This window comes from Euleptes europaea, chromosome 7 (genome assembly GCF_029931775.1).
Source record: "Euleptes europaea isolate rEulEur1 chromosome 7, rEulEur1.hap1, whole genome shotgun sequence".
Classification (NCBI taxonomy): Eukaryota; Metazoa; Chordata; class Lepidosauria; order Squamata; family Sphaerodactylidae; genus Euleptes; species Euleptes europaea.
The window spans coordinates 46,521,695-46,541,136 of NC_079318.1; the positions used below are offsets into that span (position 1 = coordinate 46,521,695).

General features: G+C 42.0%; 1 protein-coding gene across 1 annotated transcript in view; it reads left to right on the forward strand.

Moving 5' to 3' along the window:
- Positions 1–19,442, forward strand: part of TP53BP2 (tumor protein p53 binding protein 2) — a 53,393-nt gene that overhangs the window by 16,871 nt on the left and 17,080 nt on the right. Inside the window, exons 2-9 of the mRNA XM_056852664.1 lie at positions 3,329–3,476; positions 8,816–8,929; positions 10,050–10,129; positions 11,409–11,510; positions 12,293–12,467; positions 17,532–17,713; positions 18,035–18,199; positions 18,497–18,734. Of these exons, the coding sequence (XP_056708642.1) occupies positions 3,329–3,476; positions 8,816–8,929; positions 10,050–10,129; positions 11,409–11,510; positions 12,293–12,467; positions 17,532–17,713; positions 18,035–18,199; positions 18,497–18,734 (1,204 nt within the window). The remainder of the gene's footprint in view (positions 1–3,328; positions 3,477–8,815; positions 8,930–10,049; positions 10,130–11,408; positions 11,511–12,292; positions 12,468–17,531; positions 17,714–18,034; positions 18,200–18,496; positions 18,735–19,442) is intronic.

Consider the following 19,442-nt stretch of genomic DNA (forward strand, 5'->3'; position numbering starts at 1 on the left):
TCAGTCTTTTAGCGTCACAGACTTGAGTATGATTATCAGTTTGGGATAGCGTTTATCTGAAAGTTAAAACGCTTCCATTGTACTGGCTGCCTTTTGTCATTTATAAAATTGTAATCTGGCAGAAATGAGGTAAATGTGGTGGTTGTCTAGTTGTGAAAATCTTACACCTGTGTTGGATGTAAGATGGGAGCTGTAATGAAAAAAACTGTTTAACTGGGTTTTTTGTTTGGTAAAAACAACTTATAACTTTGATAACAATCTAATTGAGTCATCTCCCCCCCCCTTTCCCTGTCACTTAAAATAACTTTTGTGCTTGCTGGAAAATATAAATTAAGCCCATCCTAGCTTTTCAGAATTGGTAAATTAACTATGTAGAATGTAGCTATGTAATCATGCTATTTTGAAAAAGATTAGCTGTATAGAAATAAAAGTTGAAAACCATATAACACTGAGAACAAGGTTTCTTCTTGTATGGTTGCTATCTTTCATTAATTGAAGCCTCTCTGTATATGTACTGAAAATAGCTGCATGCACACACTTCATTTCAAAATATTTAGGTAACTGACAGTGCAATCCTAAAGAGAGTTATTCCAGTCTAAGCTCATTCATTTCAACGGGTTTAGACTGGAGTAACTCTGCATAGAGTGGCACTGTAAAAGTTGCTTGTTAATGGCTGTGTATGATAACAGACTCTAAAGAGAACACTGTTAGAATAACTCTGTTAAAGCAGGAGATACTACTAACAAGGGACTAGTTGCCACAAAGCCATCTTCTCCTCTACAGCATTATTTGAGGCTGCCTAACTGGTGAATTAAGATTTGTGAATCTTCTGGTCGGAACAAGATGATTGTAAAAGGGAGCTTTGAAAATTGATATAGATACCGTATATACTCGTGTATAAGCCGAGTTTTTCAGCTCAAAAAAAGGGCTGAAAAAGCCGAACTCGGCTTATACACGGTCAATACGGTGGGAGGAGGGAGGGGGGAGGGAGGAGGGAGGGAGGAACTTACCGCTCGCAGCCTCGCCCGGGAGCCTTTCTCCTGCCGGCAGGGGCCTGGAGGGGCCGGCAGGAGGTCTCTGCCGGCTGCTCCGCCGCCGCCCAGGCGCCTGGGTGCCTTTCTTCTGCCGGCAGGGACCTTCCTGGGCCGGCAGGAGGCCCCTGCCGGCTGCGCCGCCGCCGCCCAGGCGCATTCCTCCGGCCGGCAGGGGCCTGGAAAGGCCTCCTGCCGGCCCAGGAAGGCCACTCCGCCGATTTGCCGCGTCTCCCGGTAAGTAGGGGGTTCAGGGGCTCTTCCCCCTCCCCCCCTTGGATGGCACTGGGGTTGGGGTGGGGTGGGGTGGGGCGGGAGGGCCTGGGAGGCCGGCGGGAGGGCGACCTGGGGCAGGGGCCCTGCGCTCTAAAATGGCGGCCGCCATTTTAGAGCGCAGCATTGCCGATAAAGGGAATTTCTTATTGACCCTCGGCTTATACGCGGGTCAGTAAGAAATTCCCTTTTCTGGCCTCAAATTTGGGGGGTCGGCTTATATTCGGGTCGGCTTATACCCGAGTATATACGGTAAACATCAAATGTCATTGGATTGTGACCTATGGGATATTCCTGTAGTGGAAGAGGAAGGGGGTAATCTTGCCTTATTCACCTCCTTACCCGCTCTCTGACCCGCATAGCTTTTTATCTGTAAGAACCCCTGAGACCTAATCATGCATTTTTGGAGGGTTGCATGAGGCTGCTGGGAGAAGGGGAAGGATCTGCTTTAGGCAGTGAGACTTTGTTAGAATACCACCCTTCGATTAGCAAACGGAAACTGATTAGCAAACGGAAACTGAATAGACTTGAAGACCCAAAGATTGTTCCCGCAGCATTCGGTGTCGAGTGAAGATGAAAGTTGTACATTTAAATTAACGTGGTTGTGGTTAGCGGGGCAAAAATCTCTTCTCATCAGGACACATTCATATTCCCTGATACTAGGAACCACGACTAGCCTGACTGTGTCATGTTGTGAATATTTAGTAAACATATCAGTGAAAAGCCAGTTTAGTTTGGGCTCCAGAATACTGAAGGAAAATAAGAACCTGGTCATTCAGCTGGAAAACTTAATTTTAGATGGAACAAATCCTCATACATTAATAGGTTATGCGTTAGAAATTAGTAAAGTTTTGTGCAGCAAACCTACATATTAAAAAAAAGTGTAGTTTAGAAACCTGGCAAAATTTGCAGAGTGTTTGGGTTAATTCTTGCACTGAGCAGCTTAAGGAAAAGAGATACCCTGTCTTAAGCAGATCACCATGCTTTAATTTGTCCCTTCTGACACCCACTTGTTTTTCCTGTTGCTCCCCTCTCTTCCGGCCCTGGGGTGTGTTACTGCTCTACCTTACAGAAGGCTATATTCAACAGTGATGTGTAAGACATATAATTGGCACGTGGGTAGTTAGGTGTTTGGTGAGATGGTTTGGAGAAAAAATTGAAATGTGTCACTAATGACTGAGAACCAGAAGAATTTGCGTTCATGGAAATTACAGTGGAACCTTACCTTCCACAACCTTTTTTTAAAAAGGTGCGCAGTCCTTACTGTGTTTCCCCATCAGTTTTTTTCTTCCTTGTCTCTCTGACTCTGGTCTTGTCTCTGTTTTAGTACTTTGATTGGCAAAGCTCTTTGATCATCTCTAACTCCTTTTGTCACAAGGAGAGCCTTCTTTAGAGATTTGAAGAAAAAAAGGTTGTTTTTCCTTGAGTATTTTTTTCAGTTTTTCCAGTGAAAAAACTGGAAATTTTAGGGAGTACTGTTCTTCTGAAATATTATTTTGGAATGTGCAAAATACTATTGTATTCCCTCAAAATACATAGTAGCGTGAAGATGTTTATGTAAGGTAAGCCACAGCATTAGCAAATGATGATTCCTGTGTACACGTCAACATGTATAATGTGAAGAATAATATGCCATTGAAGCATTCAGTATTATAAAGTTTAATTCTCAATCCAAATAGGTTTCTAAACCTGTTGAGATTATACTATTTTTTTTGCTTTTTTTTTACTTTAAACATGTGTTTTCTATTTTCAGCCCCCCCCCTTATCTGCCTATCAGATGGCAACAGCTAGCATACATGTGCTAAGATAGCATAGGTTGTTGCAGTTTGCATCTCTCTCTCTTTGGGTGTATTTGCCATTTTGCTTGTAGAAGACATCTATCTGCATGTAATTGGGGATTTTAACTTGCGAGTAAAAAGAAAAAATGTTGACTGGAAAAATGTTGTCTGGTAACAAAAGAATCACTTGGTCTTCAACTTAGTTTTAAGTTTGTTAATCGAATACTCTGATCTCGTCTTTTCCAGATGTTTCTTACAGTGTACCTCAGTAACAATGAACAACACTTTACTGAGGTGCCGGTCACCCCTGAAACCACTTGCAGAGATGTTGTGGATCTGTGCAAAGAGCCTGGTGAGACTGAATGCCACCTGGCTGAAGTGTGGTGTGGCTCTGGTAGGTGACAAAACCTTTCGTGCCTTGCCAGTCATCTTGTATTAGTATCTACAGTTACTTCAAGATTAATTCTAAGAATGTTATTTAAAGGATCAGATGAGCCCATAAAATACTCGTGTGACTTCTTTTGTTCTAATGTTAACCACTTCTATGTTGACTGTACAGTAAAGACTGTTACGGTAAGTGAACATAAGAAGAGCCATGCTTGATCAGACCAAAGGCCCATCAAGTCCAACATTCTGTTCACACACTGGCCAACTGGCTGCCTCCAGGTAGCCCACAAGCAGGATGACTGCAACCGTATCCTCCTACCCCTGCTTCCCAACAACTGATATAAAGAGGTATACTGCCTCTGGTACTGGAGGGAGTAGATATCCATTGTCACTAGTAACCATTGATAGTCTCATCCTCCATGCCTTCTACATTGACAGCCATGATCACATCCTGTGGCAGCAAGTTCCACAGTTTAGCTATGCACTGTGTATGCACCCTTCAGCTTCAGTGGATGACCCCGGGTTCAAGTATTATGAGGGAGAAAAGTGGGTTCAAGTGATCTGATGGACAGGTACGTAGCAGCACTCTTCAGCCAAAGAGTCAGAGTTTCTTTATTAAAAAGACACTTCAAATGTTGTTTCCCACATTGTTAATACAAACGTAAAGTCCACCTTGGCTAGAATATATGTTTACTTTTAAAATGGCTGACTTTGTATTTTTTGTCCTATACTATCCACATTCACCCATACATGCAACTTGCACAAGAATGACTCAGATGCCCTTCTGGTGTTCTGAGAACCCCTTAGCTTGGTGGCCTTATTCATGTCATTCTTGAGTTGTGTAAAACTGAGGGAAGTTCTTTCTGCTTGGCATTGTTGCGAATGACACTTTGTTTTTATAAATGCAGCTCTTATAATATGCAATGATGGCAAAGGGGCAACGGAGGTGCTTGTTGGTTTGTTAGAAGAATACCTTAGGGATCACTGCCTTGTCGTTTGGAAAGCCTGGCTTTATTGTCTTATCTGTTAAAATATACTTCAGGTCTCTTTGATAAAGGTGGGGCCTCTAACGAGTTCTGCCAGAGCTCTGGGAATTCTAAGGCTGTAATACAATTCGTATTATCGTCCCGCTAAATTGATAGAAACAAATAGAGTTTTATCTATTGACATGTAGTTTTGTTTTCCTGACTAATATTGCTTGTGATCTTCTTAGCTCAGTGCCATAAATGATAACAGTAGGCATTCATTTCACATACTTTTAATACATTTTTGTGCCTCCCCCACCCTGATCTCCGAGAAACCAAAGAAGTGAAACAGTAAGATGCAGTTTGAAAGGAGCCAGATCAAGTCCAGGAAATTCTGTAGGCCATCGGATTTATTCATAAGGGGTAGACAACAATAGTATTGGAATTGATACAGTGTACGATCTTATTTCTGCCCCAACAAAGCACAGAAGGCGCATTGCTAGTTTAAGCCATTGTTATTCCCTATCAGCCCATAGTTCTAAAATCTTAAAAGTAATGTTGTGATTCTAATTATATATATAGCTGTAATGCTTATAGTAGCATGTTGCATATGCTAACGATATATCAGGTGTAACTTCATTTTAACATCTTAAATTAACATTCATGTCTATTCACTTTTATTGCCTGGCAACCTTAGATAATGATTCTCTGTCAAGTTGAGCCATGATGGCCATTTTAGTGTGGTGGTACTTGGCTCACTATATTGGCATGCTGATCTAAGTCAGCTTGCCACATTGGCAGACTACAGGGTGATGTTAGTGCAGCAGTCATTCTCCCTTACTGAAATACTTGTTTTCTGCTACAAGAATTCATTAGAATAGGCTACAGATATTGTGAGGCTTTAGGTAAGGAGCTGATAGTTCTTTATTTCTTTGCTAAGACCCATCTTTATAGCGCTTCCTCTTGTGGTTCTGTGAGTGATCATCCTTCAAACAGAGTCTATATTAACAGAAACTGACCTGAGAAATCTAGCATGAAAGGGGGCATCTTAGACATCTTAGCAAGGCTAACCAGCCTTGCTGGACTAGTACTACCCTCTTCTGTCTTTCACTTTCTTTTGCCCTTTGTCTACCACCGAGTCCTTGCACCATCCTTATGCAGGTTTGGTGTTCGGGGGGGGTGAGGTGGGGTGAAACATGTTCCAGTACCAAAATGAACAATTGAGGAAATCATTAGGTAGTTTGTGGTAATCCTTGACTTTCTTGAATTCAACCTCGGTGTGCTGAAACAGCCCACCATAAAAGGAATTCACTTTACTTTGGTTCCTACTAGAATACTGACTTAAAAACTGCCATAAATTTCCTGCTAAGCTTTTTATAGAGCCCTTTTTTCTCAAATAACAGGCACTTTCTTCCCATTGTGACTTAGCAGATGAGCTGTTTTAGCTGTCTAGACAAATAACCACCGAGGCTGCCTTTTCTATAACAGTGACCTAGTTGTTTATAATATAAAATTAATCTCCTTTGACAGTCACCCCCGAAATTGTCATCCTTAGATTGCTTCAGCGTGGATGCAGAATTTTGTTGTTGCTGTTATTAAAAGAAATCTTTCTTTCTCCTTTTTTACTCTGAACTACTTAGGTATCATAAACATTTATGTTCATCTTGCAGAAAGGGGGATTATGTTGGCATAGAATGTGAGGCACCGAGGGGGCAGGGGGTTCCAGTGTCATCACCATATGCCTGTCTTTTGGCTTGAATTAAAGCAAACAGCATTATCTCCCTAAACAAGTTGCCTATAAGTGTGGCAAACCCTGACATGATTGCTGTGGGCCATAATTCATGGTTGGTTTTTTGTTCTTGTATTTTATATATTATAAAATGTTGCTGCTTGTTCTTTATCTTGCCTTCCAGCGGCATTACTCTGAACCTGGCATTACTCTGACATCTGGGTGCTGCCATAATATAAATTAAGGGATATAAGAGAAGCTTCCATGCTTGTGTTTACATTTTAACACTGACTGAATAGGTTGTTGCTACCAGTGGTTTTAAATTAAGTGTGTTGTGAGTCAGATATATAGAAAGTAAAGAGTCTTGGACAATGTGTGAAGATTAATGGCCACCAGGCCTAGGTAAACTAGTTCTCTCTGTGTGGAGGAAACATACTTTTAATACTGGGGGCAGTCTGTGATGATGATTGGTATTTCTGTTATTAAACCCAACTCTACCAAATGTTGGTATTTGGCTGGCCAGTTGCAGAAAATATGATTGTGTCCTAGTAAAGTAGTTCACAACTCACAGTAAGCTTAGCAGCTTGCACAGTTTTCATTTCCTGGTCCCCATAAAGTAGTCAGAGTAGCAGAGCCAGCTTCCTTCATACTGGATAGCATGGCACTGTTGACATTATATAGCATTTGCTTATTTTAAAACATTTCAAGCCCCCATTTATCACAGATAACTCATTATCCATATAGCTGTTACAGTTGTTCAGACTTACCTTCTAACCTGGTACCAATGTCTCTATGAGGAGCTGCCAGAACCATTTCTGCACTTGAAACTGGAAATGTGGAAGGAAGGGCGAATTCTGCAAGGACAAATAGAGTGCAGATGTCTGATTTCCTTTGTGGTGGTTAGCAGCTCAGTGGGGGTAAATGTGAATGCAACACTTCAGAGTATTTCAAAATGACAGGTGCCTCACTGGTCTCCATGAGACTGAAGGCTGGCGGGTGCAGTTGCCCGCATGCACTACCTGTCACAAATAGTATCATTTAGGGGCAGTCTCAGGGGGCAAAGTATGCCAGTTCCAACAGATTCTGGGAAGTGGGAGCAATAATTCCTCTTTACTACATTGAATAAGTTAGTGATAAAGGGGAGAAATGAGGATGGCAAAATCCACTGCCTTAAGCCAGGGTAACTGAGGTTGTCCTTGTTCAATATAGGTTGAATGGGAGTTATCCCAGTACTGAAGCTGGAAAATCTCAACTCTATGTACTCCAAAGCAGCCTGAATAACCCTGATTAGCCTTATCTCAATAGAGGTTGGAAGCTAAGCTGGGTTGCCCATAGTTAGTACTTGGATGGGAGAAGAAGGTAATGGTGAGCCACCTCTTCTCACCTCTTGCCTTGAAAACCCCATTGTCCTGGAGTGGCCATTAGCTGGTTTGTGACTTGATGGCACACAATTATTATTATTATATGTAACCCAAGCTAATGTAGCAATTACAAAAAGGAAGCACTACATCCTGTTTGGGCTTAAAGAACCCTTTTCTGAATAAGAAGTGGGATGGAAACTAATCTAGCAATTCCAATATCTGGAAGTGTTTAGCATGAAAGAGGAAGAATTTATGAGAACAGTGTAAGCAGGAGCAAGATTTCAAAGAGGTTAAAGTGGTTCAAAGAGGTTTGTACAAAAATGAGCCATGGAATATCCTGGTAGTCTAAAAGCAAACAGCAAGCAAGTCTGGATTCTTTTGGGAGCAGAGATGTAAAATTTCCAGAAATTTTGAACCAGGGGAAAAATAATTTTGATAAGATATTACATATATTTTAAATTTTTATCAAGTCTGAACCTATGTTACTGCTTTAACAGCATAAGATACACAATAACTTGGAATATACAATTGCAGTGTTTGGCGAACCTATGAAATTTAAAAGCCTGGATTCCTTAGACTTCTAGAAATAAACATTTTAATAAGAACGTAAGAGCCCTGATGGATCAGACCAGTGGTCCATGTAGTCCAGCATCCTGGCTCACAGTGGCCAGCCAGTTATTCAGGAAAGCCAACAAGAGGGTGCAGAGGCCAGGGTTTGATGGTGCCTGCTGGCACTGGCACGCGGACGTTTGTTGCCTCTGAATGTGGCATCATGGCAGCCACTGCTCCATGAATCTTTCTAACCCCTTTTAAGGCTATCTGTGCTCATGGCTTTCGCTACATGTTCTAGCATTGAATGCCATAGTTTAACTACTTATTGGGTAAAGGAGTATTTCCTTTTGTCCATCCTGAATCTATTGCCCATCAACTTAATTGGTTGCACCAAAATACTGTCAGTACCTGAAAGAAAGATAAGTTCCTGCGCTCCCTGCTACCTCATCAGAGGTATTTTAATTTTTGCCACTCGAGATCTGGGGGGAAATAATAGTTGAAACTAGAAAACTAATTCCCATCCATGTCAGAGGTTTGCCTCTCAGTGCATACCTGAAGGGGAGAATGAATGACTTCTCTTCTGCAGCGCTGAGAATGAACTCAGGTTTCCCATCAGAAATATCCTCAGCTTTAACCATTTTTCCTGTTACCTTTCCTATATATTTTCATAGTTTAGGGGAAAGGGATAGTGTTGACAGCTTGTGAGGAGAAAATATATTGAGCTTGCTTTACTTTTCAGAACGCCCTGTAGCTGACAATGAGCGCATGCTGGATCTTCTGCAACGCTGTGGAGTCCAGAGAAGCGAAGTTCGGTTCTTTCTCAGGCATGAACGGCCCCCTAATCGGGAAACTGGTAAGCAGAGTTTTTATCCTTGTGTGTATTGGTGCAGATCCAACTTGAAAGCAGTATCCTGTTGAGAGGGCATACTTGATCCACATTTGCATGGCAGAAGCGTCCTGTCCCCCGTGTCCAAATTGCAGTGGAGTACAAATTGCCCAGGATTGACACAGTCTTCTCAGTGTTTTAAAATTTGCCTCTCACCAGAAGAATATCCTTCTTCAGAGCAGCTCATCTGTTCACCAGAAAAGGGCTTAGATCTGTAGTTCTGTTACAGTGATTTACTAAGATTGGGGAGCACATAACTCATTTTGTTTGATTTTGTCAGTATTTCTTATGTGATCCTGTTTGTTTTAGATGCCACCTTTCTGTTGAGCTTAAAATTACTAAAATGTTAAAACTGTACAGGCAAATTACATTAAATTAACACAATAGATACAGCATACAGTAGATTAGTAAAACAGATTGGCCAGTTTGCATATCATTCCTGTACTTCCCGTGCTCATGTGAAGAAGCCTGTTCTGTTTCTCTTTTGATTGACTAGTACTATGTCCCCACATAGTTGGGTATTGTACTATTGTTGTGCTGTAGTAATCATTTCCAACTGGATTGGCTTGCTCACAAAGGAAAACCCTTCTTTTAATGATTACAGTAATAGTGCAATATCCAAGGATGTGTGGATGAAGCACTGGTTATATATTTAAATTTTTGTTGCAAAGGAAACATGGCTGTAATGTATTGAGGGCAAAATGTGCATGTTTTACTGATCAGTCTCCTTGATTGTGTCATAGAGGTTAAGTTTATGTAAAACACATGCTTAGCTTACTGCTGTATTTTAGCACTTGTCAGTTTTAATGTTCATGAAAAAAGATTTTTCCCCTTTATTGTCCTCTGTGTATCAGACAAGGTTAATGCATTTATTGCACAGGCAGCATTTTAGGAGAATATGACAGGGTTGCAGCTGCGCTTACATTGACTTACAAATATTACAGGGTGACCTTGTTCCCAGACTAAAATTGCAGAGCTCCTTGATTCTTCTCCACTCTCTCATCCAAACCTTGCAGAAGGAAAGTTGGAAAGAAATCCTGAAAATAAAATTTTATAGTTTCCTTTTGGATCTTTTTGCTTAATAAAGGGAGTGGACCAAGATTACAAGATCCAGGCATGAAGAGAAATGGTGTGAAAATGCCTGGTGAATGGAGAATGGAAAACGGAGTAAGTAGTTATGTCACTGCAATGTGATCAAACAGATAATTTCTTCTGATGAATTTTTGTGTTAATTTTAATAGAGAAATATCTCCCTGATGTGGATATCTCTGTACTTCTTTCATGGTTGCTTGTTCTTATAAATAAGCCTCAAATGGCTAATTAAAATTCAGATATTGAAAATTACGACTTCAGGGATTTGTTACTTTGATGTAAGGTTGTAAAGCATATAAACTCACTTTGGATGGAATTCAGACCACATTGGTAATTGGTTTTTTCATGTGATAACTTCCATCCACAGAGGGAGTGTGCAACACTGTTTTATTTGGGAGCAACCCCCAGAGAAGCAAGTGGTGTTCTTTGCACCCTTCAGTGCCAGATGCTTCATGCTGAAAGTTTACATAGGAGAACTGGCCAATGTACAATACAAAGTTTGAGGCTTCTTAACATTATTAGCGCAGAAAGTTGGTTGGATAGGTTTTGCTCTATATTCATCATATTTGGGATCAGAAAAGAGATTTTCTCTATCAAACTCAGATTCATAATCATTGTGTGTGTGGGGGTGGGCAGGTGTTCCATCTACTGAATCGTCCCATGGCATATAGCTTGGCCCTTTTCCTGGGATGGTGCTTTATAGGTTAATACAGATATCTGCAGCCTTTTTGAGCCTGCAAACACCTTTGGAATTCTGACACAGGGTGGTGGGCACAGCCACAAAATGGTTGCCACCAAAGGGCTGTCAGAGGAGGCAGAGCCAGTCACAGAATGGCTGCCGCAGCTTACCTTCAGTCACATAGTCAGGATCCCTGTGCTGTGGTGGCAGCTGCTGCCAAAGCAACATTTTTAAAAATCTACACAGCCAATCAAATATTCCATGGCCAACCAGAAGCCTGCTGGAGAAAAGCCCCACCTGGCCCACCCACTTTCTAAAAACATTTGGTGGGCATCAGGAAAAGTGTCGGTGGGCACGATGCTTAATGAGTGGAAGGTTATAGCTTGAGTTTCCATTGGATGAGAATGTCCAATATGCACCTTCTGGTCTCATGACTGTTCAGAATCCAGTAGGACAGAGCTGTAATAGTGACTTAACTGTCTTCGTTCTCATGAACTCTGAATATTGCATGCTGTTGCTTGGACCCTATTCCATAAGTGCTAGAGAAGTCAACCTTATACTTCAGAAGCCGGATACTCAAAGAATAGAATGGCTACCTGGCACCATGAATGGATTTCAAAACACAATGTTTGTGTACCATTTCCTGATCTTTTTCTTTCTTTTTTTGAATGGAAGGTCAGTGCTCCTAGGATGGATATGACCCTGGCTGAACTGCAGGAAATGGCATCACGACAGCAACAACAAATTGAAGCGCATCAGCAAATGCTGGCTAATAAGGTTTTTAAAATAAATTTCTTTTGAAACAATCTGTGAATAAGGAATAAAAAGTGTCAGTTTTATAAAGAGCCTTAAAGTTGAAAGGGCTTTGAAGTCAAGTGTTCCAAGGGGCAGCGTGTGGCCAAGGCTATCCAGTAAGACCACAGCAGAGTCCAGGTGTCCTCAGTGCATGCTGTTTAATCTCTTGCCACTTTTGAAACATACCAAATGGCACAGTGCAGGGTTTTGTGCTCCTTGGAAGCTTATCAGGAGTTCTCAGGTGAAAAGATCAGCCATGGTACACAAATTTCTGAGAGACAGCTTGCCACCCACTGCCAAGGGTAAAGCTGTACAGGAGATATCTATCATAAATCTCTGAGGAATTTTTAAGTAAAATATGAGAGAGGGAAGGTGCTGTGAATTTCATCATAGCCATGGTACTGAGAAACAGTGGTGCATAACCCTTTCCTCTAAAGCCCATGTTATGATCCAACTCATATGTACCTCTTCTACTGCCCCCCCAAAGCTGCTTTCCTACATACAGGGGGATGAGATCCCCCTCGTACCTTCTCTGCTCTCATCTGCGCCTCCTAAAGTGGCCTTTCTTTCGATAATTTCTGTCTGTATTTAGACCCTAAATCATAAACCAAGAATTTAACTTCCTTCAGTGATGAGTCTTTATTCTTAAAAGTTACAATAATCAGGTGCTCTGCAGTTTTCTGTAGCGTCGTGCATAATACATAGCATGCACAAAGTATCATCTGTTCCACAAATCACTGTATCCATGTCTTATTCACCTACAGGAGCAGAGGTTAAAATTCTTGAAGCAGCAGGATCAACGGCAGCAACAGCAAGCAGCAGAGCAGGAAAAACTCAAAAGATTAAAAGAAATTGCCGAAAATCAGGAAGCCAAGTTGAAGAAAGTGAGAGCGCTCAAAGGTCACGTGGAGCAGAAAAGGCTCAGTAATGGGAAATTAGGTGAGTTGTTACTGAAAGAGCTTGGCTGACTGACTCATAACCTTTATGCTAAAATTCATTGTTCAGATGTTCATATTTTAGAATAGTTAAATTTGATGGGAAAATTATGGATTTAATTTCTTGGATTGTTTCATTGCAGATGTTGCATTTATAACTCTTGCGGCTCAATCATATGCTTAGAAGTAAGCTCCACTGAAAGTAATGGGTGTTACTTTTGAGTAAATGTGGATAGGATTGGGCTGTTAAGTGTTTTTCAGGGCAGTCCAGAGGGCTGCTGTGGTGGTGATGGTCAGCCACCAGCACCACCAACAACAACAAAAAAAGCACCATTGGTCTGTACCCCATGGACATTCAGCTGGAGAAATAACAGCATGTGCCCCTCTGCAAGGCACAGATGGCACAGTGATAGCACTGTGGTCCATAGAAAGCCTGGCATACCCCCACCAGTCAGACAGTGGCAGCCAGCGATGCCCCGGTGAGTGACACACACAGGTGAAGCCAGTCACCATCCACTGATGCAGCCACTGGCGAACACAAGAAGCTGCCTTATACTGAATCTGACCCTTGGTCCATCAAAGTCAGTATTGTCTACTCAGACCAGCAGCGGCTTTCCAAGGTCTCAGGCAGGGGTCTTTCACATCACCTACCTGCCTAGTCCCTTTAACTGGAGATGCCGGGGGTTGAACCTAGGACCTTTTGCATGCCAAGCCACTCTACCACTGAGCCACAGCCCCTGCTTGGTGCTACTCCCCACCCCCACACACAGAACCAGTGGACAGAGAGGAAAGACCCAGCACAGTTCTACCTGAATAAAAGCATGTGGCCTGAGTTCCTTTCCTCCAGCCCATAGGAGAAGGGCACCCATGTGGCTTACAGGACACCCACTCCTTCCTTAAGGGCTTGACTGGCAGCAGAAGTGCTGCGCACACTCAGCCATCCCTCTCCAAACCACACATCCCCTCCTATGACAAAGCTTGAACTCGCAGCCCCCATGCCGAAGAAGAGTATCCTAATCACTGGGCCAAGAGGATAGGTTTAAAAAAGGCATGCCGTCAGGCATTAGGCACTCCACTGCAGCTCTGACATCACTGCCAGCCACATGGGGCCATGCAGACCATTGCGCAGACAGGCATGGCTCAGTGGGAAGCATTGGGATAGCATGGCCAGGGCTTCTGGTTCAATCCCCACAGGGAGAGAGGCGAGAGACCGATAAAAGCCTTAGAGCTGATGTTTTGCTCCTGCACACCACAAAAATGGGAACTGGATGGCCCAACTGATGGGTTGCCGTGAAGATCTATCGTTTTGACAGGGACGCCACTCCACCACCTCTCTATGTTATACCCATGGCATCAGCATCCTTGCATCTACCCTGGGTCCCCTGTGCCTGCACTTCCAAGCTGCATGGCTTATCAAATTCCAGCAGTGCTGTGGGGGAGTGTGGGAACCAGAATTAACTCCTCTCCATTCCCCCCCCCCCATGCTAGAGCAGCCACACACACCCTTAGACCATCCAACAGCCCATTCCCTGTGCAAGCTGCGCAGGGCAACCAATAAAACGACTTCACATGTCAGCCATGCCCTTCCACCCTCTACATTGGACAAACAGGCCAGTCCCTATGACAAAGATTAAATGGGCATAAGTCTGACATCAGAAACCACAACATTCAGAAACTAGTGAGGGAGCATTTTAACCTTCCAGGGCATTCAGTTGCTGATTTAAGAGTAGTGGTTCTCTTACAAAGGAATTTCAAAGGGAGATTAAAAAGAGAGAATGCTGAATTACCACTAATAATGAAGCTCAAGACAATGCGTTCTCCTGTACTGAATAGAGATCTGGGATTCCTGTCTCATTACCAATGCTAATTTCTCCACGCCTACTACCGTTTGCATATCACACCTAATTCAATCACGCCTGCTAATGTCATTTACTTGCTTTTGATATTTATGTTGTCATTGTGCGTCTAATTCACTCTTTACTTAAGGATAGATGGAATCACATTCTAGCTGTATCTGAAGAAGTGAGCTGTGGCTCACAAAAGCTGATAAAAAGGTAAAGGTCCCCTGTGCAAGCACTGGGTCATTACTGACCCATGGGGTGACATCACATCCCAACGTTTACTGGGCAGACTTTGTTTGTGAGGTGGTTTGCCAGTGCCTTCCCCAGTCATCTTCCCTTTACCCCCAGCAAGCTGGGTACTCATTTGACCGACCTCAGAAGGATGGAAGGCTGAGTCAACCTTGAGCCAGCTACCTGAAACCAACTTCTGTTGGGATCGAACTCAGGTCGTGAGCAGAGCTTGGACTGCAGTACTGCAGCTTACCACTCTGCGCCACGGGGTTCTTCACAAAAGCTCATACCCTGCCAGAAATTTTGTTAATCTTTAAGGTGCTACTGGACTCTTGCTCCTTTCTATTGACAGACTAACACCACTACCCATCATGATCTAACAAAAATAGTTTTGTTTGTAGCTTTTTTTGTGGGATTTAAAAGTTAGGTTAGCAATTCTTCGATAACAAGAAATGTAGATTGTAACAGAACAACAGAACTGAGAAGTTTGAGATGGTTAAGTTCAAGGAATATATTGTACTTCTAAATGTGTCAAGGAGTTTCACATACAAGTGTTTGAATATTAATTTGCTACTGCGAGGGCTTTCTCTTGACAGTCTCTGGTTTGTTTCTTAAACTTAAGTTTCTTTTACACAGTGTTTCTTTACTTGTAGGAGTTAGAACATCAACACCCTTCCCTGATTTCTCTCTTAAACTGGCCTGGGATCGCTCATTTCACCAGAGCTATCTCCCTTTAAACTCTTAGGAATCACTCTACAAACCTGAGTCAAGAGTCCTGTGTCACGTGCCCTACCTACTGAACTATGGAATGTCCTGGAGGAGTTTTCTGTAGTTCTGGGGGGCGCTATGATTGGGTGCGAGGGAGGGGGTGGCCACTGCTGAGGAAAAGGCTGCCAGTTGCTGCTGTAGTTGGTATCCTGCACTCCGCCAGGTCTTCAGGGTAGGACCACACCTGGGGCGGGAGGTGCTTGGCCTGTCCCCTTGTATGGGCACCTATGGGCGATGCTGTGGTTTTGATGGCATAACTTTCCACTGGTTTGGGGGAGGCATTACTGGGCTGGGACAGCTTAGGGAGTTAACCATCTCCTGCCATGCCCCTGGGTCGTCCTCCTCCTACAGTGCAGCGGCTTGTGCTGGCATTGCTCTGCACCTCCAGGGCGCTCTGTGCATCTCAGTGATACAGTGGCAGAACGCCTCATGGTCTCCCTGTGCACTTTCACCCTCTCCCTCAGGATTGTGCTATTTCTCTAATTTATTTTAAAATAATTCTAACTGATGTTCTTTGACCTTTAATGGGACGTTAATTTACACCCTCTTATATTAACCTTGCTTCCAAGGTTAAGGTTTTTGTTTTATTAACTGTTCTTCAGTCCCTGTTTATTTAACAGGGCTTTTTGTGTAGTAAGAGACTTGGATGCTTAACTGTTGGGTTCTCCATTGGAGAAAACAGTTGCTGTTGACTACATAACTTGTGGTGGTTCATCTTTCAGATTTTTCAAATGTTTGTCCTATCCATTTTATGTAGCATTTCCATATCCTATTGTGCAACACATGCTCCTTCCTTTCCAATGTGTTTTGAAGTTTGTGGTCCATTAGAAGAATACTAATAATAAAGAACCTGGAACACCTTCTTTATGAGGAAATTTGGAGCTTAGTTTAGGAAAAAATAATTTAGGAGGAACATACAGATGGACAGAAGGAATCTCTCTAGTGCATTTTATCCTGCCTGCCCTCCAGGGAGTTCAGGGTGGCATGCGCATGATTCTTCCCCATGTTGTCTTTATAACAGCCCTGATGGGTACGTTAGGCTGAATGTGTGTGACTGGCTGAAGGTTCCTTTCAAACTTTGAATCAAGATTTGGATCCAGATCTTCCAGATCTTAATAGAACTCTCTAACCACTATACCAAGCCAGCTTTCGCTGCACAACATGTAAACCAGTTGATGAAACTTGCAGCCTTCAAGTGTAGTGATGGCTGTTAGCCATTTCTCATCTATGTATTAAATATATAGAGGTGTTCCAGCGTATAGTATTGTTTGGATGAAGGTGACTCAGCAGCACCCAAATGAATTAGAGAGAATCTGTGTAACGTATTTTATTGGACATGAGAGCACAAATAAAACTTTATGCTGTTAACATACTCAAATTGATGATTACTTGGCCAGATAGTCTTTGAACAGCATAGAGGAAATAGGCCTGACCCTGATGCCTCTGGGTTCAGGTTTCCTTTAGCCTTTCAGAAACAGTATAATGAACAATAAGGTAGATTCAGAAGCTATTATTTCTCTGTCTTCAGTTCTGTTTTATGAACTTGTATGTTTATTGTTAACTATATTTTTAGAAAAGCTTTCTAGAATTGCACTCTATAAATATATACAGTCTGAACTTTTTCAGTTCATTGGTATTATAGTTTGTTTTAATGTGCTGTAAGCTATATTTTGCAAATGGATGGAACTTCATAAGACAGATATCCATCCCCCCTGCCATGAGAAGACACATCTGTAACAATATATTCAGCCAATTTTTTTTAAAAAAAATTCTGGTCGTTCAGTATTTTATGGATGCCTTTTATGACACAGAGGACTGCTTCAGTTCAACAAATCTGCTAGTGGTTCGTTTGAGTTCTCCCAGAACAAAATCTCATATCTCAAACTTGCTCTAGTCTTAGATAATACGTATCTGACTGTCTCCTCCATCCCTGCGCCCCCATTTTAGCTGCCAGAATGAGATGTTTTATTAGATGTGCATGCATTCTCGTGTTTATCTTATATACCATGTTGGAACAACAACAAAAAAGCAAAACTTTTCTTAAGATTTAGATCCTTTCAAAAAAATTGGAACTGATGACTTGATAGTTCCCGATCAGTGTTATCTCTGTTTTGAGGTCTGTGCTGCAGAGCTGCTCACTGCTTCTGTCCCCTTAACAGCTGCCTTGGAGGCAGCCCACATTTAGTCATTTCTCAGCTACGGCTATTGTGTTCTGTCTTTCTCTCCAGTGGAGGAGATTGAACAAATGAACAGTTTGTTCCAGCAAAAACAACGAGAACTGGTACTGGCTGTGTCAAAGGTAGAGGAACTGACCAGACAACTGGAGATGCTGAAGAATGGTCGGATTGATGGTTACCATGACAACCAGTCTGCTGTAGCTGAGTTGGACCGCCTGTACAAGGAGCTTCAGGTAATTGCAAATCAGGTCTGCTAACCTGCAATAATAGCTAAAGGGGGTAGGCCTTGCAAAAGATCTTGGTTCATAATTTCCCTACAAAAAAGTCAAAGAACCGCACAACCTTATTTAATGGGGGATACAGTGTTTCTCTAGGTTTTAGATTTTTATGCTGGTATGCTGCTTAAAGAAGCAAATGCCAACCCAAACTTCCTGACATGTCTCTCCTTCTTTTTACGATTCACATTATTATTATTATTTTTAATTGCCAATTTCCATCCTGTCATCTGCCTTGCAAGTTATTTGTCCCTGATTTCCCTCTCTTGAATGATTAAGTTGAGGAACAAACTGAACCAAGAGCAGAATGCCAAGTTGCAGCAACAGAGGGACTGTTTAAACAAACGCAACTCAGAGGTGGCAGTAATGGACAAGCGTGTTAATGAGCTGAGGGAACGGCTGTGGAAGAAGAAGGCTGCATTACAGCAGAAAGAGAATGTACCAGTGAGTGCCAAAAAAATCCTCTTCTTCTGAATTAAAAATTTTAAAACTGGAAGGGGGGGTCACTGAGAGGCTACACGTGTCCCTGAGTGGTGGAATTTCCCTTGCAGTATGAAAACGTTTTAAGTAATACATCAGCATTAACCTACTTAATCTTTTATAGGCAAGAGTGCTGCTTTTTTGTATTGAAAATGCAGTTGGGTTGTAAAAATGTCTTCTTTATAGCAAGAGCCTGCTTGTTCTTTCCCCAAATGTAGGGTGTGATGTAATGTTTAAATATCTCTCTTCATGTATCCTTAGGTGTCTTCAGATGGGAATCAGCCACAGCCAGTGGTGTCTACTCCAAGTCGAGTGGCAGCTGTTGGTCCTTACATCCAGTCTTCCACCATGCCACGCATTGCCTCAAGGAATGAGCTTCTAGTCAAACCTCCCTTTCCAGATGGAACTGCAACCTTACAAGTTCCTGATGGCCCGCTGAAAACCCAAACCCTACCGAATATGAGAGGAGGGTTTCTTTCACAAATGAAGGCTCCCAGTGGTAATTATCATTTTTAAATACTCTGCCCGTTCCTGTCATTGTTTCACTTCATCTGGTTTGCTGTTTCAAACATAACATCAGGGACACCAGCTAGCTTGTCCCATTTCATTCTTTGCTCTGAATGTAACAATGATGTATCTTTTCGTCTAGCTTTCCCAATTAGTTTAATTGGCTAGAGGTGGTATCTGAATTTTACACAGATGTTTGTTTCATCCTGTGTATCTTATTCTGTTTAAGCAGTAAGCTTGGTAAAATTGTTAATGCAAAAAATATTACAAGGTGTGTCTGTCTTCAAAATTCTTGCAGAGAAATAATTATCTGATGACTGTTTCATCCTGATATTAATTGGAAATATTAAGTGCAAGTCCTGTTAATACAAGTGATAAATATTCCATGGAATGTTAACATTAGGGTGCAAATAAAAAAGTTTGTATCTCAAAGTGGAAAATAAAGATTTTACCATTGGCTAATGATATGCCTGGAAATAGAAGAAGCAAGTCATCCAAAAGTAAGGAATTTAGCAAATAGATATCTAGTTCATTTTCCTATATAGGGAGTCCTAGATTGGGCTCAGCAAGAAAAAATATTCATGGGTTCAGTTTTGTCGTTGATGAAAAGAGCACTTTGAACAAAAGGTAGAGGGATAGCATGAAACATCTTATTCTGTGCATGATATCTGAGAACATTGTGCAAAATATGGATGTAATG